This window comes from Amblyomma mixtum, chromosome 1 (assembly GCF_055824585.1).
Source record: "Amblyomma mixtum isolate Tamu chromosome 1, ASM5582458v1, whole genome shotgun sequence".
Taxonomy (NCBI): Eukaryota; Metazoa; Arthropoda; class Arachnida; order Ixodida; family Ixodidae; genus Amblyomma; species Amblyomma mixtum.
Genome location: NC_143012.1, coordinates 294,055,539 through 294,077,233, shown reverse-complemented (window position 1 = coordinate 294,077,233; position 21,695 = coordinate 294,055,539). Strand labels below are relative to the sequence as shown.

The 21,695-nt window shown below is 45.5% G+C and overlaps 1 protein-coding gene across 2 annotated transcripts in view; it reads left to right on the top strand.

The window, feature by feature from the left end:
* Nucleotides 1-11,260, top strand: part of CngA (Cyclic nucleotide-gated ion channel subunit A) — a 344,600-nt gene extending 333,340 nt beyond the window's left edge. The window contains exons 6-10 of one of the 2 annotated variants that reach the window (XM_089566464.1): nucleotides 1,934-2,194; nucleotides 3,382-3,531; nucleotides 5,024-5,160; nucleotides 6,278-6,501; nucleotides 7,190-11,260. In XM_089566464.1, the coding sequence (XP_089422590.1) occupies nucleotides 2,024-2,194; nucleotides 3,382-3,531; nucleotides 5,024-5,160; nucleotides 6,278-6,501; nucleotides 7,190-8,619 (2,112 nt within the window). In that variant the 5' untranslated portion in view covers nucleotides 1,934-2,023 and the 3' untranslated portion in view covers nucleotides 8,620-11,260. Of the gene's footprint in view, nucleotides 1-1,933; nucleotides 2,195-3,342; nucleotides 3,532-5,023; nucleotides 5,161-6,277; nucleotides 6,502-7,189 lie in introns of both variants that reach the window. The other variant, XM_089566463.1, reaches the window with a different exon arrangement.
* Nucleotides 11,261-21,695: the final 10,435 nt, after the last annotated feature.

Here is a 21,695-nt window from a genome sequence, read left to right as displayed (position 1 = left end):
ATTTTCGTGGGGTATGAAGCGCTTTTTAAGAAACTCGCGAAGGCGGTATCCCCCTTTTATCGAGGAGGCAGTTTTGAGAAAATATGCTCTTGGGGACACTGTCAATGTGGAGGGCGAGCACTGGTGAGACGCGCGGATGAGTGTCCGCGCTTCATTGCAAGCACATCAGAGGAGCTCGGACGCAAGCGTGCTACGATTATCGGCATCACTGCGCTGGACGAACCATGTCCTCTCACTCAGCACGAGGATATATGGTACGGAAACTAAGCGTTGCTTACACGGATCTTGCTAGATATATCAGAGCGCGGCTCTTAAGCGCCCATTCGTGGGCTGATCCGCGGTGCCGCCGTCGGTGTAACCGAGCAAAACCATAAATCAATAAATAAAAATAAAGCTTGTCGCGATTGGAACTCGAACCTGCGGCGCTGCGAACACATTGACTTCACTGGCCGCTGCGCGAGAGCACCACTAACGCCGCAGTTTTTTCTTTCATGGTATTTATTCCCCTAAAAATAAGACCGAAAAATTAGAAGGATAACATGTGGTTACCGCTGCTATTGACAGGTTTTTAAGTGGATACTCAGTCTTCTCTCGTGGCATTACCGCTGATAGTTAATGAAAGCCTGCCCTTTAAAGCAATGACTGCGCAAAACTGACTTTTGAAGACTGCGACAGTAGGCTCCCAGCGACAGGAAGCTGAAAAAGGAATTGACGCTTTTCTACCGGTGCTCTCAATAATGAATAGCCGAAATAAAGTACATTCCCTGAAGACGAGAAAGCGTACTTAATAGATGGGACTCACGAAAACTGCACAATATATAACTCAAGAAAATTACGGTACTCTTGTCTTCTGCAACTGTTAAGGCTGCAGCAAAACTTCATTGTGGGCTGATCGCTTTATATTGACATAGAATTATTGTTTTTTGCACTATACGGCTATCTCGAACAAAGTTAAAGACTGTGTGTAACAAGAACTAATAGACTCGTATTATATCCAGAAAACAGAAGCTGACCGCGTGAGTTCAGCTTACTTGACTCCGCATAAATATACTACTGTATTTATAGAGCGATGTTACGAATATAGCGCAAGCACAGATTGTGCTTCATTACCTTCAGGCATACATTTGGTGCGTTCTCTTGACAAATCATTGTTGAAAGAAGCGCTGCATGTCCTGTTGTTTCTCTCTGTGTTGTGAAGTAACACCGGAAAAAAGGAGACTCTTCTATGCATTATAATTGATATCACAAAGAAATAATGTATAGGTGACTCGCTTGAGCTTGTCCAGCGACATATGTGACAATAATAATGTTGCAAAAACTAAATTGCGGTTAAGAAACTGCTGTTTCGAGAAATGATCTCTGATGCATTTATGCGAAATTTAACTGTTCTTTTTTGAGAGTTTTTCCCATACAAACGTCATAGCCAAAGGCATAACTTGTCATAGAAGAATACATCGTTCGCATGCTGATAACAAGAATGCAATCCAGGTTGGTCGTGACTAACAGGGTGCAGCTCTAGGGCAGGGGCGCATATTTCTTTCAGAAAGCGAAGCTTTTCGCTTCCATGCAAATTCAATCCCGGCCGTGGCGGTCGAATTTCGATGGAGGCAAAATTCTATAGATACCCGTGTACTGTGCGATGTCAGTGCACGTTAAAGAACCCTAGGTGATCGAAATTTCCGGAACCTTTCACTACGGCGTCTTTCATAACCTGAGTATCTTTGGAACGCTCCAGCCCCTCGCCCCACCCCCGACACACGCACACACATAAACCATAAGGAATTTCCGTACTCTGTGGATTCGAGGAGCAACCGAATGAGCTCACTCACGAAGTGGGAGTACACACCTGCTGGTGCAGAATAAGGCTCCGCACCTGGTGGGTTGGAGGGGCATCCTGTTCCTGTTAATTAACCGCTTTTGCCTCCTTTCCCAGCGTGTGCCAGCCGCCTGCTAGCGCCGGGCATCTCCGCCGGGCCACCGTCGCTAGGGAGCGGAAGGGGCCGACGATGTGCGTGCGGTGCTGATGGACGAGCCGGCTGCCGACACGGCACCCGTGCTGGCCGCAGCCACGGCGGCGGGCCAGGCCGCCAAGACCCTGGGCTCGCCGCAGCTCAGGCTGCCCACCACGCTGCAGGTGCCCCGGCACCGGAGCCTGCCCTCCGACGGCCAAGTGGCGCTGCGCACCTCCGAACAGGTTGGTGCCCTGACAAACCTAACCTAACCTAACCTAACCTAATCTAACTTAACCTAACCTGTTGGATCATGGCGTGTGCACAAGCACATGCAAAGCACGCTGGAAGACTGAAGACTTCAGGGTCACGCACGAAAGATGGTTAGCCAATCCTAAGACATCATGCCACGTTCTGTTTGCCTGCTTTTTTTTTTTTTGCATTCAGCATTCGTGCGCGTGCTTTCTCTGCCTTTTTGTGCGAAGGGTTCGCCCATGACTACTCTCGTTTTCTAACGACGACCCTATTAAAGTCCGCGTTGACACCGTAAAGAAATGTGAGGGGTGCGAAGGGATCCAGGCAAGAGTTAGGAATAAAGATGTAGGACTGTTTAAGGTGGAGATCTTATTTTAGACGTTCTTTGTTCAGGGCTCCGTATGTGACTTTTCGCGAAGGAAAACAAAACCAGAAAAATGAAAGCAGAGGTCGTGTACACTCCGTCATGGAAGGCTGAGTGACTATTAAAAGTTAAGAGCGAGTGTTGCATTCACCGCAAATCATGGTTCCATTTATAAGAGGCATTCAACTGAGCAAACTGAACTGAGATCGTAGCGTTCGTAGTCGCTCGCCTCATTTCTTAAGTTGCAGCACGACTGATGAGTAAGGCAGTGCGTCAGACGCCCAGATGGAACAATGGCGCCGTCTTTCGGTCCTCAGCACGCTACGCTGCTCCGGCTGTGGCGAAGCAAGCAAGAAAGCTCCGACTAAATGTTTCGGCTAATGGTGTTTAACTGCTAACGCATGCAATTTTTTCTTTCAGTAATATTTTTTTTGTTTTTCATGACATGTTTCATTTTTCGTCAACGCCAGTATTATCGGCACCTTTTTTGTTCGCAGAGTTTTCTTCTGTCAGGAAACCACGGATTTCAGCGCGCTTTCTCATTGGTTGCTGCACATCGACTCAATAACCGTACATGCGTTCCATAAACTCATATATAAAATTAACTAATTGCTGCCACTGCCTCGACGTCGCTCGGTGTCAAAAGTTAGATTCCATACGACATATGATTTTTGAAACCATGATCCCTATAGCAGAGCTTAGCCTATTCTCTTTAAGAACAGATTGTTTTGGCTAATGTTTTTGTAACTGATAAAGGTATTTCACTGCTACCAGTTTCCCGCACAGTCTTTGACGTGGCTGTGCTCTCTGCAGCCCGGTGACCTGGAGCTCCTCGAAAACGGCGTTCCGAGCCCGTCCAACCGAAGCAGCACGTGTTCGGAAATTGTGCGTATTGAGCAGATGGCGAGCGACCAGGACTCGCCACCAGAGACCAAGCTTGGAAAATACATTGGCAGAATAAGGGTAAGTGGAGTCGTTTGCATAGCTGAGGCAAAATGATATAGTACCGTGTGTGCGCTTAGTTAAAGTTGCTGCATTTCGCAGCGCCTGCGATGAACTGTAGTAACGTAAACGTTCTCTAACGAGCGAACTCTTGGTATCATGCAAATTGCGTCATTTTATTTTATTTCAAAACCACTTAAGTGTTAGTGTTATCTGTACTTATAAGGAGCAATATAATTTTTGTCTAGTCGTCAAAACCTCAAATGACTGCTTCTTTTATTTTTGTGCATTTCTATTTTCGAAAGAGTAATTTCGCCAGCATAACTGCCGCTACGAGGGTAGTAAAACTTTCCGTCTATGCTAAGCATAACGCTTGCGGGGGCTGCAGGCACCGTTGAATATTATTTCGATATAAAAAGCGCTTCTCGGCGAAGTTTTCTGCGACTTCTGTGGAGCAGATGTTGTCAGAAACACTACCGGAAATGCTAACCCATAACCGAAAGTGGAAATGTTGATTCCAAAAACGGCAGACACGTGAGAGAACGCCTTCTGTAATTTGTTTCCTCAGTTTTATGCGAAGCATATGGCTTACTCCCCTCTTTGGTATTAGAGTTAGTCTTGTGACCCCGCTTTCTCAGAAGACGACGCCCTAAAGTGATCACTATTTTTAAATAACGACCGCGGCGGTTGAATTTTGATGCAGGCCAAATTCTAGAGGCCCGTGTACTGTGCGATGTCAGTGCACGTTAAGGAACTCCAGGGGGTCGAAATTTCCGGAGCCCTTCACTACGGCTTCTCTCATAGCCTGAGTCGCTTTGGAACGTTAAACCCTGTAAACCAACAAGCCATTTTAAAATAAATAGCAGTGCTACTTACCAGATGTTCTAGAGGAAAACAAAAACATAATTGACGTGCAGTCGTCCACATACTTGTCTAGTGCACTAAAACGGCGCGCTCTGTTTTGTACGTGTTACAATCGCCGCTGCCTGAAGTGCCACATAAAACTTTTAAATGCATGAGAGTTAAACACGATCCACGGGAATGTGCATGGTCTGTGAGTTCAGGTTTTGAGCCCTGGGTCATTCGTAAATTAAAATTGTGTACTCTCTGGTGCGCCGTTCGAGTGCTGTGGACAAATGTGCGGATGAGTGTCATTTCAATGCTTCTCCGTGCCGTACCACATGTCGTTACATTAGTAAAGTAATTACTACTGTTGCTTCTGAAAGCACACGCAAAAACCAACATTTTCAGTGCAGAATGTTCTATGTGAAAAGTTTCACCCAGGAAAACGATTGAAACTCGCGTCTAACACATGTGTCGCAGTATATCTTCAATATCTTGAATGGCTCCCACTTTTGATGGCCGGATCAATCATAGAATGAAACACACGTTCACTTACAGAGGTTGATGCAGTGCTTTTCCACAATCGCGAAATGATCCGTCTCAAACTCAGCCTCAGTACTTCGACTCGGCAAATATCTGCGACTAGCAAGACACGATGTGTTGTGCGCAGGGCATCAAAAAATGGGCTGCTCGCCACAAGAAGTCGAAGGAGCCCGACCGACCGGATTCCTTCCTGGAGAAGTTCACTATGGGCCAGGCGGCGGAAGAAGCGCAAGACCCTCCAAAGGGAGAGGAGAACAAACAGAGGTACAGCCGTCCTGATGATTCCCAAGAAATGATAAACGTGAGAGACGACAAAGAAGAAGACGTGCGGGTGGTCGCTTACGCTGTGCACATTACAAACCTAAGCACATTTTGCCGGCTTATTATGAACTTCAGCCGAAGAGAGGGTGTGCAGCATTCGCTGTCTCTATACTGTAATAATGGGCTGAATTATTCTTAATTTCCACGTTAGTTTTCTGAACGCGGTAGGCCATGCACTGTGCTGATCAAAATATCGGTAGTATAAAGACCACTGGCACAATGAAGCGGCAAAGAGCTAGGTAATTGAGTTGCGCTTAACCATCTCGTGCTTGATATTATTTAGAGATAACGTCGCTGGTCAAGGTGCTTTCTATATAGAGTCATTGTAGAAATATCAAGCTTAACAGTACTCTTTGGTAAGATAGCCGTTCCGACTTCCTTGGGAAAAGTGCAAGTCATGCGCATGTCCTTTCTATTTCATCCTTCTATTTATTAAAGCATTTCGAATGACATCAATCATAAGTTAGTAGCCTTGCTTTAGCGAAATCACTTTGTCCAGCATCGTAAATCGACGGGCCAACCGGAAGAGTACCCTTAAAAGAGTGCTTTCTTTTGTAACATGTTCAATCTGCTTTCTATACTTAGTAACTTTATCACACCTCAGCGAACATCTTGAGGTGGATGAGTAAATCAACAGAAACTTTATTGGGTTTCCTGAATTGCCTTGGTGGTCTTCCTTAGTCCAAGATTCCAGTGGTTAGGGCTGCTTCCCGGGCTCTGCTGAGCAGTTTACGCTGCTCAAAGAGGCCCATGTTGGCCAGTACCGCCTCCCACTCCGCTTGGCTGACCGCTCTAAGGTTATACTTCTACAAGAGAAGGCCTGTAGGAGCCAGCTATTTTTTTCAGAATCAGAATACCTTATGATTTTATGACCCGATTAATTTATTGTTTGGTTAACTCATGGCTCTTATTAATTTGTTTCACTGATTGATTGATTGGCTAATTGATTGATTGATTGATTGGCTGATTGATTGAATGAATGAAAGATTGATTGATTGATTGATTGATTGATTGATTGATTGATTGATTGATTGATTGATTGATTGATTGATATTACTAGCTTCTTCCAGAAGCACAGACATTCGTTTGTGGTGGACCCAGCAGAAAATTTCCACTACCGTTGGCTGTCAGTGATCAGTGCCGCGGTCCTGTACAACGTGCTTGTGATCGTGGGCCGTAGCGTGTTCTGGGAGCTGCAGAACGCCATGCCCATCGCCTGGTACGTGTTCGACTACACCTGCGACGGCATCTACCTCCTCGACATGGTCTTCCACGCCAGAACAGGTACGCTCACTTTCTGAACGGGTAGGCGTTCCTTACTGTTGTTTGCACACAGGCGATTGAACTTAGACGTATACACTCAGGACGGAAAGAAACGTGAACAGCGCCTGTGAACAAAGTAAATTATTTACCGCCCTTCTTTCAGCTGCGGTAAACGACTAGCCTGATTCTTGTTTCGGGGTAAAGGGTCTATCGATGTATATATTCATAAACCGGTTGTAAAGGAATCCACCACTGCAAAACAAAAAAGAATGGCATATGCGCGTTAGCGTTTCATTCCTGCCTGGTTGTACAGCTTACTCCCGGGGTCTGTGTGGAGGCAAAGGGTGCGACAAGATTACTCGTGAATTTCATCTGCACGTATTTTGCGTCTGAAATAAGGCATTTGTTATCAAAACTAAATTAGGCGCTCCTAATTTTGTTTCTAAACCGAAAGCCAAGCACCAGAAATTTTAACATTTGCAGAGCACGCACGATAACCAATGCCTGGTGCACCAGTCACGTTGGCAGTCCAGGCTGTGCGCAGCACCTGCACTGCCGTAATTGTTGCCGTGTCGATGTGGACCGGAGTGAGGACTAGAAGGAGCAGGGCCGTTTAGTGCAGCTCTTAAGTTACAGGCACCATGATATGGCGTATAGTTATAGTGACGTTAGCCACTGGATCTGAACCCGCCACTATTCTTTCCTGCAGGATACCTCGAACAAGGCCTCCTCGTCCGCAACACACGCAAGCTTCTGAAAAGATACATTCAGTCACTGCACTTCAAGTTGGACCTGATCAGCCTCATTCCAACAGACGTGGCCTACTTCTTCCTGGGTGTCGAGTGCAATGTGCGAGTGCCGTGTACAGTGATAGTGCGGTTGAACCGCCTCTTCCGCGCCTACCGCATGCAGGAGTTCTCGGACCGGACCGAGGCTCGCACCAACTTTCCGTACGCGTTCCGCATCGCCAAGCTGATCTTTCTCATTTTGGTCATCATACACTGGAACGCGTGCCTGTACTTTGCCGTAAGCTATGCCATTGGTTTTGGCACAGACAACTGGGTCTACAAGAACATTAGCGAGCCCGTGTATGGCACTCTGCGGCATCAATACATCTACAGTTTCTACTGGTCAACGCTGACCTTGACAACCATAGGTGAAGTGCCTATTCCTGAAAAGGATGCTGAGTACGTATTCGTTGTTATTGATTTTCTCGTTGGTGTGCTCATCTTTGCCACAATCGTCGGCAACGTGGGTAGTATGATTACTAATATGAATGCAGCAAGAGCTGACTTCCAGCACCGCATGGACAGCGTAAAGCAGTACATGGAATTCAGAAAAGTAAGCAAGGAGCTTGAAAACCGGGTCATCAAGTGGTTTGACTATCTGTGGACCAACAAGCAGTCCTTGGATGAAGATAAGATCACATCTATGCTTCCTGACAAACTGAAAGCCGAAATCGCTATTCACGTACACCTGGATACTTTAAAGAGAGTGAAGCTCTTCCAAGATTGCGAGCCGGGACTCTTGGTCCAGCTTGTTTTGAAGCTCAGGCTTCAAGTTTTTAGCCCCGGAGACTACATTTGCCGCAAAGGAGACGTTGGCAAGGAAATGTACATTGTAAAACGGGGAAAACTAAGCGTAGTTGGGGACGATGGGAGGACTGTATTTGCCACCTTGAGCGATGGCAGCGTGTTCGGAGAATTGAGCATTTTGAACATTGCCGGCAACAAGACGGGAAACCGGAGGACAGCCAACGTCCGCAGCGTCGGGTACTCTGACCTCTTCTGCCTTTCCAAGGAGGACCTGTGGTTCGTACTCGAGGAATACGCAGAAGCCAAGAAGATGCTGATCGAAAGAGGCCGCAGCATACTGCGCCGCGATGGTCTGCTGGACGAAGAGGCCATCAAGGCATCTGAGAAGGAGCAAGAATCTCTGCAAGGAAAGTGCGACCGCCTCGAGAGAGCGCTGGACAATCTGCAAACGCGCTTTGCTCGGCTTCTGGCCGAATACATGGCGTTTCAGGTCAAGATGAAGCAACGCATAAGTAGACTAGAAGGGCGCACGGATGTTGACGACAATGGACCGGCGACTGTGGACGACGACGACGATGCTGCTAGCCAAAGCAGCCAGCTGTGATGGTGCGCGACAATGAGTGCCGAGACGATGCGAGAAGCGAATGCGTTCGTTCATCTAAATGTTTGTTCTTGTCAAAGGAAATGTTATTTCATTTTGCAAAGTTATAGAGGTCACTGTGGAAGTAGTGTGCTCTTTTGTACAGATGTAAATTACTTTTGTCCGGAGTCAGAAGTGCGTATGAGGTAATGATTATAATATTTTTTATACGAGAGCTTTCCTCCATGCGCTATGAATTGTCGTCAGCTTGGGCACAGACTATGTCATAACTTCTAACGTATCACATATTAACGTATTGAAGTAATTTTAGTGCACGCCATCTCTTCATGTGAAAAGGAAGCTATCAGAAAAATGATGAATTGCAGGTAAACGCAGAAGATACTGACTGTCGACTGTGTCAGTCTGAGCACTCTTACTGTCTTTAAAGACAGGCTTAATCTTTTTCACAATTGTTCTCATGGACTAGCGAAGAATAACTGCTATTACAAATTTTCGTTTGGTTGACAGTAGGATTCGATTATTCACTGCAGCACCGCGCCTGTAATGTGGTAGTTACAGACGGACTCTGAATTTGCAAATTTCTCTATCAAAACGCTTGATGATGTAATTTTATAACCTAAATACATTATAAATGAAGAACTAGAAGAATTCTGAAACGCTGGTGCTTATTAGGAAGTTGAAACTAAGAACCGGGTTCAGTTGATATCGCCTGGAGATGTGTAAATAAGTTCACCCGAAACAGTTCAGGGCTTTTCGCTGACATTCTCATTCTTGTGCAGTGTTTAGAAGCGGCCAGCAGCGAAATATTACTCACCCATGTTTCTTCTTTACAGATCTGTTTGCTGAAGGTGCAAGTCAGTTTATTTCTACATAAATGCGTTGTACATAAGCATTCTAACCATCAGTAACGTAGATGTGACACATATTTACCACTAAGCCAGCTGTACCCCTGCGTAGCATTCAAGGCGGCATCGAAGGTTATAAATGGTTCCACTAACGGGAACAAAACTTTATGGAATGTTCATAGCTTTTATATATATAATGTGCTTTTCTCTCGTTGTCTACCTTCCAATCATTATTTCAAGTCAAGTTCGCTTCATAGTTGAGCAGTAGGAGTATCAGAGCGGCTTGTCGACTTCGCCACACAGTGCTTTATTGCTGTACCACAAGGGACCATTGACCGGCAAGTCAAAGCAGCCCAGAAGCGGCTGCTGTGATGTCGATCATTCTGGCTCACATGCCAACACTTTCTTGTTGTGTCTTTTAGGGGAGTGCGCATTTCTTGTGCACATCGTAGTAGTCACGTGTACAAGCACGGTAGCATCTAGCACGCTGAAGCGTTTCTTCTATCGGTTTCTTGAAGCGTTGGTGTTAGAGGATAATGTAATACCGAAATCGTTTTCCTTGCTCTAGAGACCTTTAAAGGCATGCTACCAGTGTAGTGCATCTTGCTTATGTAATGTTCAACGTTTTCTTTGAGTAGCATCAGCCTGGAGAAAGGGTGAAGCTTTGTTTTAAAACTAGCATTGTATGCCTTTGCTAGAGCCTCACCGGCTGTAAATATTTGCTGCAGTTTGAGCTTTCAGTCACGCTTGGCGTCAGTAAGATAGTCCTGACCAATCCTATATGCCATCTTACTGTAATCTCAAATTTAGGAAAACAAGCAAGAAAAAGCATATTCGTTTTATTTGTAGACAGCAAAAATAATGATGAATTTACTGAATATCTTATTCCACGGCATCTAGAATAACATCTGTGTTCATTTTTTTTTTTATTTTTTCTGAGTGCTATATTTTTAATAAAAAAAAATACAACAACGCTTTTCTGCCATCGCCATTTTGTGAAGTTTGATATTGGGGGCTGGCTAACACATATTCGTAATTAATAACTGCAGCGCAAGAACGACAAATTCAGGCTTGTTAATTCGGGACAGTAGCTGGCAAAATATGTACTAAGTAGATCGCTAAAAGCCAAACACGCCGTGCACTACTGTTCTTTGTGTTTGAGGTATCAAAAATATTCTGTTAGGTACCAAATTCAAAACATCTGCCTCCTTCTTCTCTGTCGTGTGAAATTCTAATCGGCTCATTTTCACTGTAAACGTCTTCGGTGTTGGGACCTGTGTTCAAAAGTTATGGCAAACAATTGACCTAAACAGTCCTTCATATATTTTCTTTAAGGCGGTTACCGCCCCTCTAGCCTTGCTCGCATAGGTTCTTTTGCGAGCGGGCTCTTAAACTGAACTGCTGAAAAAATTATATTCACAACTGTGAAATCATATACCCATTTATTTCATTAATGGCTGTGCATGGCTCTCCATTTTCTAAAGTTATGTTCAACCATCAATTCCAACGCATGTAAATAAAGTTATCTCAGTGCATTGTCTAGGGCCTTAGTCTATATGGCAAGGCACAGTCATAAAAAAACATCTTGAAACAGGCGCCGAAACCTTCTGCTTTCGTTTAGCGGAAAATTCTACATGCAATCTCCGACTAAGTAAGGGATGTTCTGCGGCGAACCTCGTGTGGTTTCTCACTCGATGCAAGCACTTTGTAGTGGAGCTAGTCCGGTGGTCTAGGACACGGAAGTGATCTTTGCTGTGTTAGTGTTCTTTCTGAAACCGTGCAATAACTACGTGATCGAGAAGGCTGTTTCGCATGTTACCAGAGGCTCCATTATCTCCTTTACACCCTTTATGACGACTCCCACGCATGCCTCTATAATGTAGTGAGTAGAAATCGGATACATGAAGCAACAGCTGCACTTTATTACATGGTGGCTAGTTCAAACAGGGAGTTTTTTTTTTTTTTATTCGAGAAGTCTGCTATGAAGCAAAAATTACTAAAGGAGTTAGTTAATGGTGGATAAGTATGTTCCTTGAGCCCAAGGCGCGTTTCACTTAAGTTTTCTGAGATATGTTTAATTTTTAGATTTTCTTGGCAAGAGACGGCAATACTTAGGAATAGATTCGATACTACATTCAGCGCTTTATAGAGAAACCCGGCGAGATTTCAGGCCGGCGCAACTACGGGCAGCAGGAAACTCTCAGGACGTGATCGGTTTGAAGTGTGTCCTAGAGCCGTGCGATCGAGACTCCTTTCGGCAAGTGCTAGAAGCGGTGGCTTCCTGAATCTCCCGCAAGCAATCGTTCTAAGTGCGCTGGCTACACGGTTCCTGTGCGGATGGTACGCCTTTAGGCACCCTTGCAAAGTGACTTTATGGCTTGAAAACTATAAGAAAATGCGCATTTGACACACACTGCAGTTTTAGCCTTTACCTTGTGAAAACATTTATTTAGTTTTCCGCAGTCCTTTTTTTCACTTTGATGTTCATCTTTCTTGTGTTGTTTGGTTTTATTACACGATATCTATTTGCGAAAAAGGCAGAATGTGGTCCCTATATAAGGGCAAATGCGGTAATTTTGTATAATTTAATTAATTCAAATTGATGCCCTCTCGTCATTCCTTCTTCCTATTTCTTTTTTCAAGTTTTTTTTATTTTTAGGAAGACTCAGTGTGGAAAAGTGTCCACGAGTAGTCTCAGCTGCCTATCTCTCTCATTCTTTTCTTCTCCTGTGCGATGTATTCAGGTACCTTCGCTGCCGTTCAAAATCTCAAACTCTTTAGTTTGGCCAAAATGTGACCTACTGATATATAACGTGTTTGATATAGACCTCAAGGATCACCACGCATTGAACAGAGCGCCTGTATTAAATACAAATCAAGACACTTAAGACGCATAGTTGTATATCCAGTTCCCGCGTTTTCATGTGAGATAACTTGTCCCCCAGTAACACCATTCTTGTAGCTTCCTTGCAAATCCTTAAAGGTGCACTGAAGAGGAATCTGAACTCGTCTTTTTGCCGCGGGAACTCGATCTACACGTTCTGAGCATTATTAAAAACTTCGATTTATGGCTCTGTGTGGCCGATTTCGCTAATTAAATCGAATTAACGTCTGGCTCCCACCTTTTATTTTCGAATTCTCCCCCGTACGGTGGGCGGAGTCGACCAACGCGTGGAGCGCCTTTCAGCCCGCTCCGTGGAGGCATTGCTTTCACTTTTTTTTGTTTTTTAGGTTTCCGTGAATAAATAGTTGCATTCGCAGATAATATAGCCGCAAAATAAGCCCGCAGAAATAAAAATACGCGCGGACTATTTGCTTCTACGGACGACTACGTATTACTCCGCCGATGGCAGAGCGGCAAGCCGCCACGGGACTGGGTGAAAGGCACTGCACGCGTTGGTCGACTCCGCCCACCGTACGGCGGAGAATAGACCTCTCCTCGGGTACGTCACGCGAGGCGAGTGACGTCACGGCGATGACGTTTCCGGCTCACGCCGGGAACCCGATGGGCAAAACAGTCCTCCGTTTGCGTGCGATCCCGTATAGTTTTGCTGGGCGAGCAAGGAAGCTATCGCAGTGCGGGCGCCGGAACCAGTGCCTCGACCCTGTCTCGTGATGCCTGCGAGCTGCTGTGCCGTGGGATGCACTAACCGTGCCAAGAAAGGCGTCCGCTTTTCTCGTTTTCCGCGGGACGAGAATCTCCTGAAGGTGTGGGTGCACGCAATGCGTCGAGATAAATGGAAGCCAAGACCGGCAGACAGGATACGCGGAGCGCACTTCATCTCTGCTAAGAAGCATTCCTTTCTTTCACTTGCTGATTTTGGAGAGCTAGCGAGGTGAATGGCACTGTGAACTTTTCGTCTTATCCGCCAACGCAGGCGCCCCGTCCTCGTTACCGGACCACCCGGACCGGGTGCCCAGCGTTTTCTCATTCAAGAAGAGAAATCCCAGCGCAGACATGAAAAAGTGTGGTAGTTTTGAGCGGACAATCTTAGCAACATCTTAGTTGTTGCAAACTGGTAGTATGGGGCAAGAAAGCGTAAAGTAGGTAATTAGCTGTGCAGGGTTTGAACTCAGGCGACACATGGGATGTAAGGGGCGTCGCGGTGCTCGGAACCGGAGCAGTTTCAGTCGCCTAAGGACCCTTTTAACAGACCCGACACTGCACGGTCATAAGCGTTTTTTTTTTTTTCGCAATGGCTCTGAGCAGTGACCGCGCAGAGGGCACAACAGTTTCATTTATTGGTTTTGTTTGGCCAGTACAGAGACTGCAAACAAGGGAGAGCAAGCTAAAGGCGCCTAGTAGCGCCTGACTGAGGCCTGCCCTCCCCATGTAAAAAAAACAAAAACAAAGAGCAGATTCTCCCCCAACGAAGCAACAGTCAGCGTTCTCAGCTTCAGCCCCGTCGACAAGCGGCCGAGATCGAATCAGCGATGCCATGGTGGCGGCGGTTGCGATACAGAACCGGATAACACAATCAAAATATGAGACCTCGCATGCACTAACACAATCAAAATATATGACATCCTACGCACTGCATTATTGTACGCTGACTTCACACGTGAACAGTATTCTGACGTGACGGTTAGCGTGCAATGCATTTCGAATCTACCGCATGCAATTATCTTCCTGCTGATCAAGGTAGCGCGTTAAAACGCTGTTATTCGACATCCCGCTGAACACTTGAACTTACCCGGCCATGCATGTGCAGTGAGCTGCCTGTACGCTTCCTTCTTCTCGCAGAGGACCACCGGCGAGCCGTGCGTCCACGCTTCGTACGGCTCGCCGGTGGGCCTCTGCGCCGGGGTCACTTTTGCTTTTAAAAAGCAGCACTCTAAACCAAAGTCGGCTGCCAAAACTTGGCGCACGTGCCCTTCCGCTGCAAGAACGTACGCCTTCAGCGAACGGTAACACTTCATGCTCTCAGTAGTGTAAGGGCCGGGCGTCTGAACGAGATAAGCGTATATGTCGCCAAAACGCACGTTTGGCCACAATTTCGGGTCGTTTCTCCAGTCCTTCAAAACGAAGGGGTCAGGGTACTGTTTCCCGTCGACTTTCAACTTTTCAACATATCGCTGCCGGGCGATTTCAGGCAGTGACTTCGCGTACTCTGACAGCTCCATCGCTTCCGAGGCACGTACGGGAGCGTTGGATGCCAGCCGAAGAGGGAGCGTTTTGCCCATCGCCGCTAGGGAGGAGAGCGCTGCAGTCGCTGCACGTGCGTTCCGTGACGTCACGTTGTTTACTCGAGGGAGAGGTCTATTAAAAAAAGAAGGCGGGAGCCGGACGTTAATTCGATTTAATTGGGGAAATCTGCCACACAGGGCAATAAATTGAAGTTTCTAAGAATGCTCGGAACGTGCAGATTGAGTTCCCGCGGCAAAAAGACGAGTTCAGATTCCTCTTCACTGCACCTTTAAGTTCTTTTTTGTTGTGCTGTTTTTTCCGCGAACCAACTCTAGGCGTAGAGCTCGGCCAAGAACGAAGCTTTTCACTATGTGGCAAGAGCGAGAGTGCTTATCTTGTACCTCCACCGAGTGGAAGAGGCAGATTGTCTCAAGCAAGTCGACGGCAATACAGCGATGCCCGATCCGTCCAAACAACGGCAACGTTCGTGTTAAGCCTCGACAAAGGGCACCTCGACGCCATCATGCTTGTCATGTTGATGTGCCCCACTTTGTGGGAAGGAATAACTCGTGTCTATTTTCCACTAACTCTAGACACTCCTCGCCTGAGAAGTGGATGTGGTGTTCCTTCCTGCGAAATGTGATGCTACTGCTCTTCACGGTTCGTGTCTGGGTGCATTGTTAACTTACCACAGTGGAACCAAAACTGGTGTCACGCACAAGAACTCACTGACACTCGAGTGATTTGTGTTTTTTTAGCGTATAGGCAGTTACATGACTATGCTGGCCGCTGAACAATCATGGGCAGTTCGTACAACCATTCGGCGTTACCAGGCGTACGTGCCCCTGACTGCAAACTGAGACACTTCTAATACATACATGGGAGCTAGCTACGTTTAGACCCCACCCTGCGTAATTAATGTAGAGAGCGTTGCACGTTGAACTCCTTTCGTCTATTAAAAAGCTTTTACCTGCCTTGCCATATTTTGAATTCCAAGCTTCCCACTTCCTATTTTTCATTAAGGTGGCAATACGAAATGGCACCTGTGAAGTTTTTAATTTGAATCAAATAAATAAAGCGAGAACAAAAGTCCTATCTAGATATTGATGTTCAACAGCTTGGGAAACGTACTTGCGCTACGAAGACATAGACAGACAAATATTTCACCAGGGGCCGACAACAACAATGATACCCACATGTATGTGCATGGATGTTTATGGGCAGGTATACCGTAGCGTGTTTGAGTTCTTCGATTGTCGGCTGCTTTTCCGCGCCAGTTTCAGAGCTGTTTCAGAACAAAGTATTAATATCTAAGCTCCGAACTATTTTCTTCTATATATCATCATGTATGTAAGAAATGAAGAATCCTCTTTCCTCTAACTTTTAACTGCGAGAGCCCGCCAGGATGTGTCAAATATCTTATCGTGTTAGGTACGTTATACGGTGATTCTATAATATGATCTTGGTCGCACTCAATTGTTATTGCTTTTATGATGTCATTAGAAGCTTTCAATTAACTTTGCAAAGACTCAGGTGGCCCAAATTATTTTGAAGCTCTCTACAAAGTCATCCCTCATATCCCCCGCCCAGCTTTCGGGATGTACAACATGTACTAGAAGTTATGCCAGACATTTGCACGATTAAGCAAACAAGGGAAGGGGAATGAGGGACTCGTTATAAATATGAAAGAAGCCAACAGCCCCAGAAACCAAGGTGCACAGGGGATTTTTTTTAAATTTATTTATTTATTTTGTGGTGTTGATCAATTTAGAATATTACTGAATATGTTCGTATATTACTGAATATTACTGAATAACATATTCAGTAATATTTTAAATTGATCAGCCCCACAAAATAAATAAATTAATTAAAAAACAATTCCCGGTGCCCCTTGGTTTCTGTGGCTGTTGGCTTGTTTCATATTTGCACGATTAGTTTTAACATTTTTATAGTATTTTGAAAACACTGACGTTTTTCTCGAAGCGTTTTGAATGGTTTAATGGCTCATGGAGCTCCATCTAGACAAAAATGTTAATTTGTCAGTGCAAGTAAATCTAGAAAGGGACTGATTCACACGGCGACACATTAATAATAGCAACCAAAGGTCTACCCCTCCCAACCGCTTGCCATCCTGATTCGGTTAGTTGGTAGCGCGAATGTCTGCACAAGCGGAAACTTCGAGCCCCGGATCAGTATGAAGTTTTGTTTAAGCTATAAGAGCTAGGAAGCGGAACAGATTTTTTTTTTTTTTGTAGCCATATGTTTGACTTTGGTCTGTGGCAGTAGTGGTTATTGACTTGCTTCACATCTGATTCACTGCGGTAATTTCGCCTGCAATGCACTGCAATTAACACTTGTCGTTATGCGTTTTAAATCGTGTGTGCTTGCACGAAAACCTTCAGCGTCATACGCGTAAGCTGAACAAGGAACGAGAACACTGCATATCAGCAACCTAGAGTGATGCTTTTTGGCTCGAATAAAAGAGTGTTGCTTGCGCCATATATGAAGTGAAAAAATAAAGTTCCGAATGGATGAATCTTATTCGCGCTTAAGAACAGGCCACTGTGGGCCCGCACTTTCAACTGTTATATTATTGCAGGTCGACGTCGGTTGTGCAAAAGCCATACTTAGAAGCAAAAGTTTTTGTGAACCGTGGCTGAATGACAGTGCTCCTTTTGGTGCAGTTTGTCTCTTTCTCTATGGTAAGTTAGCTGACTTCGCATTAATATCCTTCTTGACAGAAACTCTGTGTAACGATGTGTCTTCTTAGTGACAGAGAAAAACTAATAAAGCTCATTTCTGTGACTAACCTTCACGCTGTGTGAGAACCTTTGTTAAATAAGAGCGAATTGTGCATGAATCACTTGCCGCGTCACTCTGGAAATCAGACACACGCATGAAATTGCAAGCATGTTCTAAAATGTTATTCCCTGGCTATGGATTATATATCTGTTTCCTACGCAGCGGTTCCAAATTTGTAAATTTGGCTAACATAGAGTTCTCAGACACAAGTGCGCTCATTTTAACGAATATAACCATGTAATACTAAATATTCGGTGAAATTTCACTGATGACTCTGTATTTGTCACTTTCTGTAAATTGCACTCAATCCTAATAGTACTTCAGACACACTTTTTCTACGTTACGATTATTAATTTGAGTCCTTAGCGAACTTAATTTCTCAACAAAATGTAAATAACAGAATGAACGGAATACAAAGTTGGTCTCTATACAATGTTTACGACGAAAGGCAGCAAGGGACCTATAACTGAGGTCTATACAACCTTCTACACAAACTCAACAAGCCACCAAAAACGGCCGTTCATCGAAATTTCCCTAACTCCAGTTTGCTCTTTCAAGTTTACCACTAAGCTGTTCTTCTCTCTGTCATTGAAATGGTTATTGTTGTTCAAAGTGTTAACCAACGTTGCTGCTTTGGACGACAAACCGAGAAGAGGAGGGAAGTTTTCTTTCCCTCACACTTCATTCTAGAGGTGAGTGCAAGCTATTTATTTAGAGTGTGTATTATCAACCATATCAGATGATGTATAATCTTGGGGTAGCAGGTCAGCCTCTAAATATATGTGCCTAAAGTGCGATTTCTTGTGCAGGAGCTGCAGTATGACTCAACTTCTAAAACAAATATCACGGACCACCAATTTGTTTGATGCGGAGGGGAAAAATCTAGCATATTGGCTCCGATTTCATGAGCGCTCCTACTTGTGGCGTCCTATATGCGCAGTGACGGAAGCTAGTGCGTGCGCCACGGACTTGTGGCACCCTCATGACTCAGCTACGCCAACTAGAGTCGCAGCACGAGAAGCTGGCAGTCTAACATGCAAGAAGGAAGGCTGCTTTTCATGTTTTTTAATTCTTTGAAATCTTTTGGCACATTATCCCTATCTCCAATCTACTAAATGCTGGGAAAATTTGTCGGATATGCTAAGCAATCGCACCTTGATATAAGTTTACTAACTGTTCTAGTAAGGACTTAGACGGGTCGCTGGAGCTTGCAAATGACCACCTGTTAGATTGTTCCAGGCACAAGAAGCTATGCTGTTTGCAACTTACGCCACTTTTTTACTGCAGGCACGATCTTCTGTTGCGTTGCTGCAGAACTGAGTCCCCTCGCTTGCGCCTGTCGACGACACCGCATTCACTTCAATGGAATTTTTTCTTCTGTGGCTAAGCTGTAGGTTTCTGATACGTGCGTCTAACTAAATGACGTGTTTCCCTCTTGAACGCATGAAGATCTTCGTGGCGAAAAATCAAAACGAAGGGGAAATCCCTGCCACATACCATGGCTCCAGCCGCTGAATGAAGTTTCTGTTTCATCATCATCCTCAATATTTGAAACCTGGTGGATACGGTAGTAAAGTAGCCTTGAGTATTCAAATAGTTGGCGATGTGGCAGCGCACCAATATTAGACAGCGTTTGTTTGTGAACATTATTTCAGATTTGAATTTAGGCGTTGAAGCGGTTACTGAAGAAACCACGATTTTTGCCATGGTCCGATGAAATCACTCAACCGCTTTTAATCTTCACGAATTGAGGCAGCTACGCAGTTAATGAATTCTGCCGATATGAGCACGAAAACAGTAGCTTTGAACTTTACGTAATGAAAATTTTGCATTTGAGCGGCTTCGAGCGTCATTCTGACAAATAAATTTTAACTCATTGCCCCTTTCAAGGACATGGGTTTCGCAGATCTATGCGTGTTAAATAAACACGTCTTCAAAACGCACCGAAGCACTATTTCGCTGGTTCAGCCAGCGTCGCAGGTACTGAAATGGTCAGACACTGCTGTTTTTGCGTTGTAGCGCGCATTTTCCCATTTTGAAACGCAGAAATTGGGATATTCTCCTATTTTTCTCCGTCTGTTGACCTGGAGTCGACAGCCAGACACCCATACGTTGGCATTCTGTCGGTTCAGAGCCCAGTAGACCCCCTGGCGTCCCGGGAGACGCATCGCTCGCTGATAAGAGCGGTGACAGTTCGCCGAACTGGAAGCAGCGCTTGCGCAAGTTCGGCGACACTAACCCTATCGCCTGTCGTCCTTTGGTGCTTTCGGAACAACGGACAATAACCTCTGCGATCTCTGGCGGCTGTAAACATCCCCAGCTAGGGCGCGCCTGTACCGGACCCACCTCTCATGGGAACACTGCTGGAGACGTTGAGTTCGTAACAACGGCCATTGACATCGATCTGAAACACATAACAGCTAATGACATCAAGCACCATTGATGACGCGAACGCGTCGCAATTTCACGGTGCGTGAAGGCGGAAATGAAAAACCATTACTGCTTTTACCCCTCGATAAAGGCTCTTTGGAGCTGCTGGTAGGCAGAAAATACCCTCCACTGATTTCAGAAGGTTGTAAACATACTTTTGTATAGAACGCGCTTCTCTCAAGAAACAGAAGGCAAGAATACGAGGAGCGTCGACAACGAAGGCCATTGACATCACTGATGAATTAGCAGCTACACCTGAGGTCAAAAGCTACAGACCAGGCGTGGTTGTCGAAGTTTACTAGCTTCTGTAGACATAAATACGACATGCACATTTCTTACCTTACCTAGACAGATCTCGTTGAAAAGGCGCAATACATAAAGTGTCTTGTCTCAGTACTAGAGGCAGTTACTTCTCCAAATGAAATAAAAATGAGGTACTTGAAAAAATATTGACGGAGAGAAGAAAAGTTACGGGAAGTATTCTGCGGATAGGTGATGCTGCTGTTACGCAAATATGTTTGGTTTGGTTTATGGGGTTTAACGTCCCAAAGCGACTAAGGCTATGAGACACGCCGTAGTGGAGGGCTCCGGAAATTTCGACCACCTGGGGTTCTTTAACGTGCACTGACATCGCACAGTACACGGGCCTCTATGTGGCTGAAATATGTGGCTGAAAGTGCACTATGTAATGGGAAGTCTAAAACAAAGTAAAAGAGTTCTGCAGACTGCAAAGAGAGCGTACCTGATCAGAGTAGCTGCAGGGACATCAGTACAACGTCATTCCTAACAAGACGAGCTGGCGGTCTATTCAGTGATCTAGTGTACCTCCAAGCGTCAGTCCGGGCACCGTTTCGTGGAGTCTGCTTCTACGGGGCGTTACGAGGATACGACGGAATTTCTGTCAGCGGCATAAGAAGTCAAAGTAGCTATCTGAAGCTGACCACCAAACATGAATATTAAAGCTTAGTTATCATCACGCCGACAAGCAATGCTAGAGGAGGCAGTGCGAAAATGTGTCATACGCAGGAATTGCGGGCAAGTGTATTTTGTAACTGGAAAGAGTTTACGAACGCTGTCACAAGCCGCCTTTTAAAGTGCGGAAAATACAGCCGGGCTACCGTGACTTCGGACATGTTCTGACGGGCTCCTCGGAGCACTGACTCAGAGCGCTGACCCAGAGTAACTCGATCGTGGCCTTGACGGTCGCGCCGTGCAACCCCGGCGAAGGGCATAAAAATACGGGCTCCGCCCTCTCAACGTAGAGCTCTTTCGGGAGATCCAGTCTGTCGGGTGTCTTCCGCGGAACCGATCGTCCGTGTCCCTCCTACGCGACCATGCTGCAGCCACCTCTCCGTCAACTCCGATCGCCTCCGTGATATCAGGACGTGAGACAACGCTTATTGCATTGAACTATTCCCGCACTTATATTTTTAGCTCCCTTCCTATTATTGTTCTGCCTTTGTATACAGCGTCATTACCGGTAACCTCGTGTATCCTTGCGTCAAGTTATTTGTAATTATTCCTCACTGCTAGTTGTTTATGTCGCATTTTTCTGCTATTCTAAAATTGGGAATTCGACTTGTATAGATATTCAGCTTCTGTGCAGACGGCAGTTTCGTGAATGCCTTCTTTCGATCCGCCTTTTGAAATTAATGTGCCACAGAGCTCCGTAGCAGGAATGCGGCTCACCATTAAAGGGATGCGCCCCTTAACGCCGCCCATTGCGTAATGTTGTGAAGAACGTACTTGTTGCATATATCGTAAGATTTCACTATAACAATCGATACATCCGTAGTTAGGCCGTAGTTAGACCGCAGTGAAGTCTCCCAGTCCTCCCTAGTTCGAAGAGGCACCGGCCCGACGGGGGGGGGGGG